The 16091-nt window shown below is 41.4% G+C and overlaps 1 protein-coding gene across 1 annotated transcript in view; it reads left to right on the forward strand.

Annotated features, from left to right (window-relative positions):
* The first annotated feature begins 901 nt into the window (after positions 1–901).
* Positions 902–16091, forward strand: part of LOC131457971 (polypeptide N-acetylgalactosaminyltransferase 10-like) — a 53911-nt gene continuing 38721 nt past the window's right edge. Inside the window, exon 1 of the mRNA XM_058626531.1 lies at positions 902–1174. Coding sequence (XP_058482514.1) covers positions 1013–1174 — 162 coding nt within the window. The 5' untranslated portion in view covers positions 902–1012. The remainder of the gene's footprint in view (positions 1175–16091) is intronic.

Here is a 16091-nt window from a genome sequence, read left to right on the forward strand (position 1 = left end):
CAGTTTTTCTTTCATTTAACTATTTCCTGTAAATCATTCCTGGAGATTTTTAAGCATCTACAACCAATTTTCTTAAACATTCTTGTGGAACAGATGTTGCATCTGTATTTTTTTTAAAATTATAATTATTAAATGACGTGTAAATAAAAATGTCTTTACCTAAGTTTTGTCTCATCTTCGTCATCAAAAACTGAATTCAGACTGAATCCACGTCACGTTTTTCTCCTGCCAAATCTATGTTTCAAAAATAAAAAAAACCCACCATCAAGCTGCCACAAAGAAAACCAGAACACAACAAGTGAGGGTGTTTTTCCCTTCAAAATAAAAGCACATATTCTGTCGTTTAATTTAAATCTACTTTATGACATAATGAGCGTCATATTTGACCACTTCTCGAAAAGAAACCCTGAACAAAATTTAGATTTAACTTGAAAATATATCCAGACTGATAAATAAATGAATAAATGAATAAATGAATAAATAAATGACAAACTTTATTTGCCATGGACAGTGCATATTAATTAATATGCCAGAATTATATTTTATTTTCAAGGTTCTGTGATCTCAGCATCTTTAACGTGAATATGTTTGTTTGTTTTTGCTTCATTTGAGACAATGTCGTCAAATGTATATATTTTTTTTGCATTTCACAACAAAGCGACACATGAATAGTCGAGGGAATAAGGGATTGATAACGATTCAAATAAACGTGAATCTGCATCATCCCTTCTTCTTCTTCTTCTTCTTCTTTTCTGTTTAGATTCATAGAAGCAACTACACGAGGTCTTATCTTGAAAATCCTGAGCGGAAGTTACGTGTGGTTGTATTTTTTTGGTCAGCTTGTAAGCAGACTCCCTTGCCTCCTCCTCGCTCTTCTCTTCTCTTCAGTCAGAGTGAAACTTGTGTCAGTGTGGATTTTTACAGCAGCTGCTTCAGACGCGGCATCCTCCTGCAACAGAGAGGGAGAGAGAGAGAGAGAGAGAGAGAGAGAGAGAGAGAGAGAGAGAGAGTGATGAGGAGGAAGGAGAAGAGGCTGCTGCAGGTCGCCGGGCTGCTCGTGGCGGCGCTGCTTTTCTTCCCGAACGTCGGGCTGTGGTCTTTGTACCGGGACCGACTGCTAGACAACTCACCGGAAAACACAGCGGAGGGTCCTGGCCGCTTTTCCGCCACACAGGTAAGAAACGAGGAGGAAGCGCGTGGCTGTTTTTTATTATTATTTTTATTTATTTAAAAAAAAATGGGTTATTGTTGTTTTTTTAGTTGAGTTTTAATAGAAAAAAACACGTTGCTGTGTCGCATTTTTTCCCAGAGTGTCTCCTCACACACACACATACACGCACGCACGCACACACACACACACACACACACAAACACATTATCACTAACCTTCACCATAACTAGTTAATGCCTATCTTAACCAAGGTTCCTAGGACCAGGTTTTGGTCTCCATGAGGACTACTGGTCCTGACAAAGTGTTTATGTCAGACTTGCTCACACACACACACACACGCACACACACACACACACACACACACACACGTTTTTCCTGTTTCACCGTGAAACGGTGTGTCTTGATCCAGTTGTGTGTGTGTGTTTATTGTATAGTTTGTGTATATCGTTGCATATGTACAACAACTGTATTTCGAACTCATGAAGTTAAAAACGCGTGAACATGAAAGCGCTGTTTCAGAGCAGCACAGTCAGTTGTTCTCACACAGTGACAACAGAGGCATTCTGTCCTGTTCTACGCGAAGCAGAGTCAGCACCACGGAGAGCTCCTCTGCACACAGAACTGCAGTGTGTTCAGTCGGCGTGCTGCTGGGGTTCAGCACCATGGAGAGTCTCCCACTGCCTCCATCGCGGCTTGGGTTTAGCACCACGGAGAGCTCCTCTAAACAGAACCGCGCGGTACACTGTCTGAACGCGGCCCAAGTTCAGCACCACGGAGAGCTCCCCCTCCCCACATACATAAAACTGTATGTACTGTACATACAGTGTTAGTGCTGCTGGTTCAGCACCACAGGTAGCGCGTTAATGCCCAGAGCTCGTAACTTCAGCACCACGGAGAGCTCTGAGCGCTTATACAGAACTGTATGTACTGTATAGTGTAAGCGCTGCCCCGTTTCAGCGCCATGGAGAGCTCTTCAGCGTTTGTACAGCAAATACAGTCTGTGACAGATTCAGAACCATGGACAGCTCACAAATGCACTTGGCGCTTACTCAGAATTGTATTTTCTGGATAGTTTCATCTGATTGTATTATTCTATTATATTTTATCTTACATTATCCTGCATTTCATTGTATCTGGTATTGATTTATGATCTCTAATTGTCTTGTTATTATTCCATCTATTATTATTCTGCTGCTGCAAAACAAGTCATTTTGTCCTTGGGGGATTAGTTATATTCTATTCTATTCTATTCAGTTTATTGTTGAGCGCTGCTGAGGTTCAGCACCATGGAGAGCACAAAGCAATGGATTTTTGAAAATTCTAAAACATTTTACTGTATAATATTGAATCTTTTCTTTTCTTTTGGTAAATGGTTTGTATTTACAGAGCAGTTTTCTACCCCACAGCTTAGCCATTCACCCATTCACTCACACATTTACAGAAAACATCGCAATGCAACGCTTTTTTTTGCAAATCAATCAGGAGCGACATGGTGTTTACGTGTCTTGCCCAGTCACCCATCGGCATGTAGATCAGACGAGTGGGGGGTTGAACTCTTGAAAGATGACCAGCTCTCCCACGGATCCACTGCCAGATCAATATATATATATATATATATATATACATATACTGTATATGAGCAGATGTCTGTATATGGTTGATTTCTCTCTGTGGCCATACATTACAGTTGCCGTTAAATCAGCGCCTGGTTTTTTGTAGCCGTTGCCGTGGGCAACACTGCCTCTGTGGTACATACTGTGTGGACAAAATTGGTCCTTTAACCGCAAAACGTATAAAGAATAATGAGAAACGACTGCCAGCGCGTGTTCTCACAGAGCGATGATGTAACAGCAGAAGCAGGCCTGGGCAAACAAGTCGTCGGGGCTGAATCAAATAGTCATGAAGCAGTTTGTGTCTCTGTCGCCGGGCGTTTGTTTCCGTCGCTCATGTTCAGGAGGAGGGAAATCTGTTTACACTGTTTAAAGTGTTTAAACTCGGAACACGAGTCACAATTGAAAAGCATGAAACAGACACTTTTCTGCGTCAATTCAGCAAGATTTGAAGAGAGGGGATTAAAGACAGATGCAGCAGCCTGAGGTTAAACGACGCATCAGCGGTGCAATATGTGTTGTTAACAACCAGGATAAATGTTTCACAGCTTTTTTTTTTTATCTGACTCACGCTCTGATCTTTGTATCTGTCTTATTTCTGCACCTCATGATATCTGGCAGGAATTTCGGGCTCAACTTCTGGCGCGTCCTGTCACTGAGATGGTGTTTTTCCATGGTAACTGGACGCTAATCACAGAGAGCGACTGTGAAATGTAACATCAAAACACAGTCAAAATGTGCACTGTTAGAGTAACACGGAATTGTCTTTTGTTAGATACTCTGCCTCCTTTTGTGGTTCATTTTTAGACATGTGACACATGACTCATGGTTCATGCTGGTGAGTCATTAAACACAGCGCAGTTTTTCAGCTTTAAATACCTGCACATGCACTGGCTGATGCCGATCCTCCCCATACACAAGTCAACACGACAGCAAATGAAAATCTGCACAGCTTTATGTCCTGCTTTTATAATGTTATAGTTGATTTATAAAGACAATATGACTCTGATGAGTCATTAGAGGGGGAAAACAAGGATTTTAACCATTTAACAAGAGACTTGGCTCATAAAATTTAGGTCAGTATAAGTCTACGATGTCTTAAGAACGTGTTCACGTCTTTATCTCACTGTGAGACAAACTTTTCCAACAGGAAACTAATGTTTGTAAACCACTCCCTCTCCCACACCAAACCCCATAGAGAAAATCGGTGATTTTAACATCACAGCACACAGGAGTTGTTGATCCACTGCTGCCTCCATCACAAAGTTCAAATGTCCTATTTTGTATTTTGGGCATTTAAAATCCTACGTTCAGATTGACCTCAGTGACACAAAGTGACAGAAAAGTCTGTCTAACAGTGAGATAAAGACGTGAACGTGTTCCTAAACTTTTGTTGATTTTATTAGCTGAGTTTTTTTGCTAAGCGGCTAAAATGTATCTTTTTAGCAGCAGGTTTTATTAGCAAAAGACAAACACAACAAATGGACAAAGGAGAAGGAAAGAAAAAGAAGGAATATTTGTGACCGTGTTTAGTGTCTGACTTTCTCTCCGTGGGCTGTTATGGCTTCAGTGGAGTAGATCAAAATCAATACTCTAATCCTATTCAGCCCTTTTTTCCCACATACGTCTTGTTCCGACGTTTGTAGCCACTATTTCCTTCCACTTCCTGTCTGCTTCAATCGCAGGAGGCGACGTGGTGTTTTTAAAGCCACAGATCGAGATCCTCGCTCTCTTCATAGAATATGAATGAATCACATAATTATTTCTCCTCAAACAGGTTTTGTTTCCAGGACATTTGCAGCTCATTGTGCTCATTACAGACGCGTACACTGCTTTAGAGCGGTCACCAGTATCGATTTCTGTTTTTTTTTTCTACTGCCCCATAAGATCGGAGCGATCGATAAACAACATGTTGAGAGGAGCGACTCATCAATCAGACCGCAGCACTTTTCATGCAAATGCCGCACAATAAAAACAACACTAATAACTCCACTAATGAGGAAATGCCACAGGCAGCAGGTAAATGAAGAGACATGAAATAAAAATAATGAAATGCTCAAGTGAGAGTTGTTAAAGTGAAATGAAGACCAATAAATATAGACATTATTATAAAGGGAGAGTTGAGATTAAATTTAAAAAAAACCCCAAAGCGAATAAAATCTACGTCAGCTTAAGTCGACAATGTCTTAAGAACACGTTTACGTCTTTATCTCACTGTGAGACAGACTTTTCCAACAGGAAACTGAAGTTTGTTAACCACTCACTCTCCCACACCAAACCCCATAGAGAAAATCAGTGATTTTAACATCACAGCACACAGGAGTTGTCGATCCACTGCTGCCTCCATCACTAAGTTCGAATGTCTTATTTTGTTGATTCGGCTTTTGAAAATCCTTCATTTACATTTACATCAGTGACACAAAGTGACCACACGAGGCGAGAGGGGTCTAGCTGCAGACCTGCACTGTCAGGACCCTTCGTTGCAGACCTGCACTGTGAGGTCTCCTGCACTGTCAGGACCGGAAGTTGATTCGAAGCCTTTCAAAATAAAAGCGACCATACCGGAAGCATATATTCAAAATAAAAGCGAGCATACTTGAAGCACGTATTTTTCGTTCCCCATGTGAAATGTGAAGACGACGAGGTGAGTAACAGTCAAGTGCAACAACTTTGCGTCATACGAAGAAACAGAAACAGTCTTTATTCACTAGAACGTTATGTTGCACACTATATATTGTCCTGTAAAGTTATATTAATTTGAAAGAATCTGGTTTTGGACTTTTGGGTAGTTTTCAGCGTTGTTAACGTATGATAGTGCTCACTTAAATGTGCCATTTTCCTACTCAAAGACCAAGAAAACTGAGTTATATCATATAATTTTTATATAATTTTGTTTTACTTATTACAACATCAACACTTGTTTGCAGCCAGAGTGGAGATGCCTCAGATTTTGAACATGAACAGCACCCAAACTGAGGAGGCTGCGCAGGAAATGGGAAAGCTGTTTGACACCATGGATCTGAATGAGGAAGAGAAAGAATTCATTCTTGAGCCTTTTAAATTTATTTTTTACCAGATTGAAGATATGTGGCTCTTCTGTGAAGATATTATGGACAAACGAGGGTACTTGGCGTACTGTGAGTACAAAGAGTAGAAAGAAAAAAAAACAAAAGTTAAAATTGTGGAAAAAGTTGTTGTTGTTGTTCTTAAAACACTAATAATTAAAATCATTAAAAAAACTGCTTAGGAGATATTGGTTATGTGGGTCATGTAACTAGGTATTCAGTAATTAACTTTGAATACACAAAGCTAAGTTCATTTAAAATCATCAACCCTCACACCCTCCATGTGGTCCAACAGCACAAGGTAAGAACATAGCACAAACAATATTAAGCAATTATTAAATGAATTATGAGGTGTTATAATTGCAAACAAACATAAGATATGCCTATATAAAAAAAAAAAAATTAAATCAATATGTAAATGGATCCAGCAGTGCAGGGGGCTAAATTTTCAATGATAAATAATGGTATAGAAGCAAAGAACAGTCAGCAATAGGTTGGAGTGTAGATGCATCACACATTAAGGTGTATTTACAGAGATGTATTGTTTCAATATGAATTTGTAGTGCAGACTAAACTAACAGCTGTCCTTTTTGTGAATTATATTAAATTAAAATACTGGTGTAAAATAATGCATGTTTTGAGTAGGCTAATAATGTTTATAGGGGATCATAACAATAGCTGTACATCTAGTTCGGCCTTTGCTGCAGCCGCCCCCACTCTCTGGAACTCACTCCCACAACTCATCAGGAACTCAGATTCACTACAGACATTCAAATCATTACTCAAAACCCACCTGTTCAAAACTGCATACACTTAACTGTGTATTTCCCATTGTTTTATCCCAGTCCTGTCCTTTGTTTTTGTTTTTGTTTTGTCGTTTTGTGTTTGTACAGCGTCTTTGTGTGTTAAGAAAAGCGCTATAAAAATACGATGTATTATTATTATTATTATATAGTTTGCACTGATTATCTGTAGAATAACCCTAGAAGTGGTCATAATGTTTTGTATTTTCTTTTTTTTATATATAATATTTTGTTCGTTTTTTATCTTGACATTTTCCTGAGTTTTTTCACCTTATACAGTTGAACTGGAAAGATATACAGTTTTTTTTTTAAATCTCTTTCATTAAACACATGGATACACATAAACATATTTACATTGTAAACATAAAATAAAGATCCAAGAAACATTGGGAACGAAAAATACGTACTTCCGGTATGGTCGCTTTTATTTTGAAAGGCTTCGAATCAACTTCCGGTCCTGACAGTGCAGGAGACCTCACAGTGCAGGTCTGCAACGAAGGGTCCTGACAGTGCAGGTCTGCAGCTAGACTGTCTTGCACGAGGCAGCAGTAGACCAGCAGCTCCTGTGTCCACGTTAGCTAAAATCACTGATTTTCTCTATGGGGTTTGGTGTGGATTTTAGCCTTAGGGTTAGAATTAGGTTTAGGTTAAGGGTTAAGTTAAGTGGCTTGATAATGCCTTGTCTGTATGAGTGCCACTGAGAATACAAAACAAGAATGTGTGTGTGTGTGTGGGGCTAAATGGCTTTCCGCAGCACACTGACAGCTCCCTCTGTTAAACCCATTGATCTGCTCCTCTTAACCATATTGAGAATTGATCGCTGTGTTGAGGGAAGCAGCCTCTGCCTCAGCAGAACACAGCGAGAGCCGGAACCCAGCAGACCAGAACAGACCGGGTTCGGACTGGTTTTCATACGGGTCACATGTCCAGCCACGTCACTCATCTGCAACCTGAATTCTGCTGACAGAGAGACACTCACTCATTCACTCACTCACTCAGTCACAGAGAGAGAAAACCAAGAAGTCCCTGTCAGCGTCTCTGCTCGTCTGATGAGGCTGTTCCCAAACTTAAAGCTGCACTCTGTAACTCTTGCTGATTTTAGTTGTGACAGCTTTTAGCTTAGCATTAGCCCCAGGAGAGGAGCTACCCTAGCATTACACCCCAGAGAAGTTTTTAGCTTAACATTAGCCCCAGGAGAGTTGTTGGCTTAGATTTAGCACCAGGAGAATAGTGAGCTTAGCATTAGCCCCAGGAGAGGAGCTACCCTAGCATTACACCCCAGAGAAGTTTTTAGCTTAGCATTAGCACCAGGAGAGTTGTTGGCTTAGATTTAGCACCAGGAGATAATGAGCTTAGCATTAGCCCCAGGAGAGTTTTTAGCTTAGCATTAGGCTCAGGAGGGTTGTTGGCTTAGAATTAGCACCAGGAGAATTGTTAGCTTAGTATTAGCCACAGGAAAGTTTTTAGCTTAGCATTAGCCCTAGAAGAGTTTTTTGTTAGTTTAACACGAGCCACATGAGATTAGCTACCTTAGTATTAGCCCCAGGAGAGTTGTTGGCTTAGAATTATCACCAGGAGAATTGTTAGCTTAGCATTAGCCCCAAGGAGAGTTTTTATCTTAAAATTAGCACTAAAATTGGATCGCAGGATTGCAGCTAGCATTAGCTACAGGAGAGTAGTTAGCTCTGCATTAGCGCCAGTGGAACAACAACAAAAATGTTCTGTTTTATGGCCTCGTGTGGAGAACAGGTAACCATGACAACAGTGAGGATGCTTTTTAAAAGGAAATGTAGCAGAACAGCGTCTGTGTGCAGCCATCAAACAGAACTGAGACGCTATTCCGATTTTGTTGTGGAAGACACAGAAATCTGCGTCACGGAGAACAAACCCCTGCTTGAAACTGTCTTATCTGATTTGTGACGACGCGTTCACGAGGAATCTTTAATGTCTGGTTTTTTATTTTTTTATTTTTAGCCTCCGGCGTTTGTTTGTGGCTGAGGCTTTGATCAGCGTCAGCTACAAACACACAGTGAACAAACGACAGGACACGAGCACTTTGACTCGCATGTGTGTGCGCACACACACACACACAGTGAGTGTGTGTGTGTGTGTAAACATGCAGCACGAGAACATGAACACAAACCTCCACCTCCAGCTAAAAGCAGCGATCCTGATATCAGCCGCTAACAGAGTCTGTCAAACAGCCACAGGATATTAATAACAGCTGCTGATGGGGAAAAAAAAAAGAAACATGTAGAGATCAGGGTTTAAAGTCACACACACACACACACACACACACACGCTGCTGTTAACACGGTTTGTTTTGTTTGTAAAAAACCTGTGAAGTAAATGAAAGGAAAGTGTGACACAGATGCTCCTCCTGTCATAATCACCATGAAAAACACAGGGATCAACACACTCTGCTGCTGCTGCTGCTGCTGCTGCTGCCGCGGTGTTTGTTTGTTTGTTTGTTGTCTGCGGACGGCTTCTTTAATTTGAGGAAAACATTAAGTTCATCGATTTGTTCGCATTTTTAGTTCAGGAGGATTTGGGTTTTTTATGGAAATGAGCGTCTCTTTGACTTCCACACAGTGTTCTGACCACTAAAGAGTGGCGACGAGCGACTGCAGGACCAGGAAATATAAAGGCAGAGCTGATGAGTGAATTGGGAGCAGGTGCGGTGATTGCATGCTGGAGGTAGACACAGTCATGTCTTTTTAAGCTTGCACTCGAACCCTCAGTGCAAATTGTGTTGTTTTCAATTGTTAAAATCCCCTTCGTATTTATTATTATAGTTAACATTTCTTTGGTTGCCGTCGTCTGTATTTGGAGGGTTAATAAACATTTAGCAGATGCAGCAGCTTTTAAAGCCTGAACTGTGATTGCCTTGAGGCGTTTCATTGCTCTCAGTTTGTCGAGCACGGAAATAAAGAGCGAGTTCCTTCATCTGCATTCATCCTCAAAAAGAGCAGAAGGCGTTTTCCCCCCACACCAAATTCCATTGAGAAAAGTGGAAATTTAACATCACAGCACACAGGAGTTGTTGATCCACTGCCGCCTCCATGCGTAAATTAAAACGTCTTATTTTGTAAAATTCGGCATTTGAAATCCTTTGATTAGATTTACCTCAGTGGCACCAAGTGTCCACACGAGGCAGCAGTAGAGCAGCAGCTCCTGTGTCCCTGTGAGTTAATATCACTGATTTTCTCTATGGGGTTTGGTGTGGGAGAGTGAGCGTTTTTTAAACATTAACACACAATGTTTTCATAGTTGGAAAAGCCTGAATCGTGGTGAGATACATTGGTGAGCTCTTAAAGGTCCAGTGTGTAACATTTATGGGCAGAAATATGTTTGTACGAGTGCATCATCGCATGAAAACAGGAGTTGTTTGGTTTTCATCGCCTTAGAATTGAGTCTTTTATACGTAATTGAGACGAAGGTCTTCCTTTATGCCGTGTTTCATCAGCAGCCTGAAAGATCAGAGCCTTCCGGCTCCAGTTAGGAGGGAGAGAGAAAAAGTTTAACCCCGCGTTCCATCATCTATTCATGTTCTTTTTTTACATTTAAAAGCAAAAAAAAGAGCGAGTGCCTTCATCTGGATTCATCTCCTCTGACTGAAAAATGAAACAAACCCAGCAGGTGGTGCATGCTAAATAAAAAGATGTTCCGATCCGAATCTGACGATATCAGAGGTGGAGAGTGCGAGGCCGCAGGAGGTGGAGATAGGACTCCACGAGCCCTGTCCTCGCTCAGGTCCTCTGGCTGCTCTCACATCACAGCACGACTCTGGATAATGACTCCTTCTGGGAGATAATGGACTCCTCTGTGAGTGGATCGCTGCTGAGGCCTGGAGGTCCTGAGCCTCCAGCTCAGGTCTGACTCGGGGCTGGAGGATGAGGGTGAGGAGACACCTGGAGGGATTTTACCTGATGTGAGAGTCTGTACACGCAGGAGCTTAAACCTGAGACTCTCCTCTGCTCTTTGATTGTGTCTCTCACGTCTTCACAGGAATCACAACACCGCTGTGTGTCTGCCAGCTGTCAGAGCAGCGAGAAAGTCCGGCTCTTCTGCAGCGCTGAGCCGATCCTCATGAGACGCCAAAGTCCGTGGAGAAAACCGGTGATTTTAACGTCACAGCACACAGGAGGGGTTGAGCCACTGCTGCGTCCGTCACTGAGGTCAAATGTCTTCTTCTGTGACGTTTGGCTTTTGAAATCCGTTACTCTGATTCACGTCAGTGACACAAAGCGACCACACGAGGCAGCAGTGGACCAGCAGCTACTGTGTCCCCTCCAGCTAAAAGCTGATTTTCTCTATGGACTTTGATACGGAGGGATTGAGCGTTTGAAATCAGTCGAGATATTTTTCAAGGTCCACTAGGTGAAGTTTATAGGCATAAAATGAATAGACGGATGCTGATATTTATGCATATTTAAGTCAAGGGCCCAAAAACCAGCCACACCATGATTTTATGTTGAGAAGCACAAGCTTACTATGCAAATAAGGCACAGTGACATTTTTTTTTCCAGAACGTGAAGGCCACACCGTGGTTCCCCGACACACTTGACAAAGCAGTCTCGCCGTTCAATGTCACTGATTCTCCCACAAAAGGCTCACTCAGTGAAATCTCCATCAGCTTATGTCTCGGATATCTTAAGAGTATGCACAAGTCTTTATCTCACGGTGAGACAGGAAACAGGAAACAGACGTTAGACACAGGAGCTGCTGGTCCACTGCTGCCTCGTGTGGTCACTTTGTGTCACAGAGGTAAATCTGAACCAAGGACTTTAAATGCCGAATTGACAAAATAAGACTTTTGAAATCACTGATGGAGGCAGCAGTGGATCAACAAGTGGATGTGTGCTGTGTTGTTAAGATCACTGATTTTCTCTATGGAGTTTGGTGTGGGAGAGTGAGTGGTTTACAAACTTCAGTTTCCTGTTATTTGGGCCTTTTGCACTAAATATAGTCTATGTCAGTTTAAGTCTATGATATATTAAGAACGCTTTCATGTCTTTATCTCACTGTTAGACACACTTTTCCTGCAGGAAACTGAAGTTTGTAAATCACTCACTCTCTCACACCAAACTCCATAGAGAAAATCAGTGATCTTAACAACACAGCACACATCCACTTGTTGATCCACTGCTGCCTCCATCACTGAGTTCAAATGTCTTCTTTTGTCAATTCGGCATTAAAAATCCTTGGTTCAGATTTACGCAGGTGACACAAAGTGACCACAAGAGGCAGCAGTAGACCAGCAGCTCCTGTGTCCCCACGAGCTAAAAGCACTGATTTTCTCTATGAGGTTTGGTGTGGGAGAGTGAGTGGTTTTACAGTGAGATAAAGACGTGAACATGTTCTTACGATGTCGTGAACTTAAACTGACCTAGATTTTACTGGGTGAGTGTTTTGTTAAGTGGCAAAAATGTGTTTTTTTTTACCCTTTTCTACGTTGCACCTGAACGCCTCTCAGCACAGGAAGTGCACAGAACACACTGATTCAAGCGTTCATTCATAAAAACGTTAACAGAAACACAAAGAATTATCTGGTCAGCCGATGCCGCATGTAAATGAACATCATGTAGGAGTTCTCCCTCTCTCTCTCTCTCTCCCTCTCTCTCTCTCTCCCTCTTTGCTGAGGAAGCACTTTAGGTCAGTTTGTGCTCAGCAAAAGTTTTGTGTGAAGAGAGAACAGCAGCTTTATGAGTCTCCAGAACAGGCTTACTCATCTGTGAAGTGGCTGAAGGTGGAGGAGGAGGAGGAGGAGGAGGAGGAGGAGCAGCAGCAGCAGAGGGTGAGGTGAGACCACAAAAAGGTAATTGTGTCTCTGGGGGTTGGAGGTGAATCTCTGTGATCAGAGAGAACAGGAAGAGGAAGAGAATAAGAAGAAGAGAAACGCTTCCTCTCCTCGCTGCGAGCGCCTGTCGACTCTCTGCAGGAGCGGAGGAAACAGAGGAGGCGAGTATTGACCCAAGGTGGTCGGATTCATCTTCTCCTCTTGAGAATGAATGGGGAGCTCTGTTCTTATCTCTGCTGGTAATAACAGCTGTTCTCCAAACAAAGGCAGCGCAACAACAACACTCCTCCTCCTCCTCCTCCTCCTCCTCCTCCTCTTCCTCCTCCTCATTCTGCAGCACAACTGACCTGAAAGCAGCCGAGAACGAGCAGAACGAGGCCTGATCACATGAAGGGAGCATTAAAACATCCCATTTTTTGGTGTCTACAACATAAACGTGGATTTCATGATGACAACACGGTCACAGGTCAAAGGTCAAAGGTCACAGCTCCATCTATAGACTCTTCTTTATCCCGTCACACGTCCTGAGTGTTCTTCATCCTTGTATTTATTTAAAATGTTAAAATTTTGTACATTCCTTTAAAAGGATTTATGTTTTGAACTTTAATGCATTAATTCAGCGTTTCCATAACTTAACCTCAGAGATTTGAGACACACGTACTTTTTAAAGTTTAAAGTCCTGGCACACTTGCATTTTTTAAATTTAAATCACATCCTCTTTTGTCGCTTTGTTGAGTTTAAATATTATTTGCGCTGCTGTTTTAAACGGAATCAGATCAGATAAATGTCATTGTTTCATTTTTATATGTAATGATTTCAATCTGCATCATCAATGTCTTTTTTTAAATTATTATTATTGTGAACAAACACTTTTGATTTGAAATCCTGTGAAATATCGTCATGTTATCGTGACGTGTGAGTGTTTTATACGATATTTAAGGTTATAAAGGATCAAAAAGGTGACGTAGCCTCAGAAGTTAGCGTGGCACATTCAAAAATGATGAGTTCAAGAATAAGAAGAAGACGTGGAAGAAAAGGAGAATAAAGGTGTGACGGTGCAGGTTTTTATGTGTTAAGCTGAATTAGCTCAAACTGTTGCTGGTCGATTTGATCAGCACAAGCTAGCCAAGCTAATTAAGCTAATGAAGCTACTTGTTGATCGAATTGACTGATGAACAAAAGCTGCAGCGTCAGGCTAATATAATCGCCCAGTGGATGGTTCATGCTTATTGACGTAATCACGTGTGTCACGATTCTCCAAATCCTCCATTACATTCAATTCTCCATCCTTTTTTTCCTCCGTTTTAGCCCCGATGCCAGACTTTAGATTTAGACTTCTCTAGTTTAGTCAAACGCTCAGTTTGAATTATTAATTTCTGTCTCTCTGCCTCTTCTCTCTGTCTGTCTCTCCGCCTGTCTCCCTGCCTGTCTCTCTGTAAACGCTCAGTTTGCTCCATGTAATATGAATCTCCGTGACAGTCTGTTGTCACTTGTCAGACTGTGTTTCTCTGTAATTAACGCGTGAGCAGCTGATGAGGGAAGAACTCCTGCTGTCGCTCCCGTTCACTCGTTTGTGCTGCACCCTGAATATTTATCACGTGGGGAGAAAAAAAAGAAAAAGCAAACAAACAAACAACCAGTGGTGTCAGCGTGAAGTCTCGTCCCCGTCATGACCGTCATTAGGTCTGTGAGGGGAGTTTATGTTATTTTCCTTTGTACAGAATGAGAGGCGCTTACAGCAGCTTTTACGAGGATGAGATCCTTCACAACACCGAGGACTCGCTCGTCGCTTGTTGAATTGGACGAGACGAGGTCTCTGTTTCCCTGCAGCTTTTGTTTGGTGAGGCAGCAGCAGGCGATGCCACAGAAGACGGAAGAGACTAATGGTTTATTGGGAAGTTGATTTTCATAAAAACGGGAAATTTCAGAATAGAATAGAGCTGATATTTATAAGAACGTGCAGTGCTCACACACACACATGCGTCACGCTGCTAACAACGGCTTTGAAATGTTATTTATTCCTGCTGTGAGCGACAAACTGAATGACTCTTAGTGTCGTATTTGTTTAGACTTTTATTATGTTTATCCGTCGTTGTTGTAACACGTGTGTGTATCTGTGTGACTGCTGGCACTAAAACAAACTGGTTTCTTATTATTATTAATATTAATAATAATAATAATAATAATAATAATAATAATAATAACAAAAACAATAAAAACAATAATAATAATAATAATAATAATAATAATAATAATAATAATAATAATGATAATAATAATAATGAGTTCTCTTGTTCACCTTCCCTCTCAACTTTGTTCTCAAACTGTGCTAGTTAACCTCTTAGCTTGGGCAGATATAGTTAGTTGCTAGTTAACCTCTTAGCTTGGGCAGATATAGTTAGTTGCTAGTTAACCTCTTAGCTTGGGCAGATATAGTTAGTTGCTAGTTAACATCTTAGCTTAGCCTGGGCAGTTAGTTGCTGGTTTACTACTTAGCTTGGATAGTCGCTAGTTAACTGTTTAACTTGGATAGTTAGTTGCTGGTTTACATCGAGGAAATATGCAGTAACTTTACAATTTCTCTACAGGCTACACTAAAAACATGACAACAAATATAACCTGTTAGTTACAGATTGAATCAAATTACTACACATATTGCTACTAATAATAATAATCATAATCAAATTTGTATTTGCTTATTGGGGCCTTTTAAAAAACAACAGCAACTCATGGTCATTTTACAATTCAACAATAAATAGACAAAGAAAGACTGAGTACAATGAATAATAATAACAACACTATGAAGACCTGAGAGAGTCAGTGTGGTGGTGATGGTCAGAAGCTATCAACAGTGACACAACGTGAGGATCAGCACAATGTCACACACACACACACACACACACACACACACACACACACAGGAATGCTGTCGTAGCCACTCCCCTCTAATGCGGGGGAAATGGAAGTGGACACCGCATTAACGCGTCAGTCCAGTGGAAAACCACATTTCTCCTCCAACACACATTCATTTTCATTCCCTTCATTAGAGTTGAACTCGATTCCCTTCAGTTCTGTTTCATTTGACTGCCGTTCTGCATCAGCCCAGTGAACAGCTGCAGAGGGAGGGGCGCTTGATTTGTACACCACGTTCATCTGGAGGTGATGAACAATTACAGCGGACAAAAGAATCTATCACAGTTACCTGTCCTGCACGGGCGTATTTATATGTTTGTGGGGTCCCAAAAAAAACTGCACAAACCTCCCTTTATGAGGACATTTAGTCTAAAACCTCGTTCTAATCCTGACCCTAAGACCAGGTCTTAAACCTCGAAAAGCCCTTCAAAGTTGTGAGGAGCAGACAAAATGTCCTCATAAAGAGAGGATTCATGAGGTTCTGCCTCATTAGGACCAGGTTTTTGTCTCCAATGAGGTCTACTGGTCCTGACCAGGTCAGTGTTTCTGACAGAAAACAGATTCTCAGGTTTAGATAGAAGATACACATACAAGAACAAAAACACACACACACAGGTTTGTGCAGCTATTCTTCTCAGGACTCTGCATCGACTTCCTTATCACTAACCCTTAACCATAACCAGTTAATGACTAACCCTAACCTTAACCTAACCTTGGTCTCCATGAGGA

The sequence above is a fragment of the Solea solea genome, chromosome 4 (assembly GCF_958295425.1).
Source record: "Solea solea chromosome 4, fSolSol10.1, whole genome shotgun sequence".
Classification (NCBI taxonomy): domain Eukaryota; kingdom Metazoa; phylum Chordata; class Actinopteri; order Pleuronectiformes; family Soleidae; genus Solea; species Solea solea.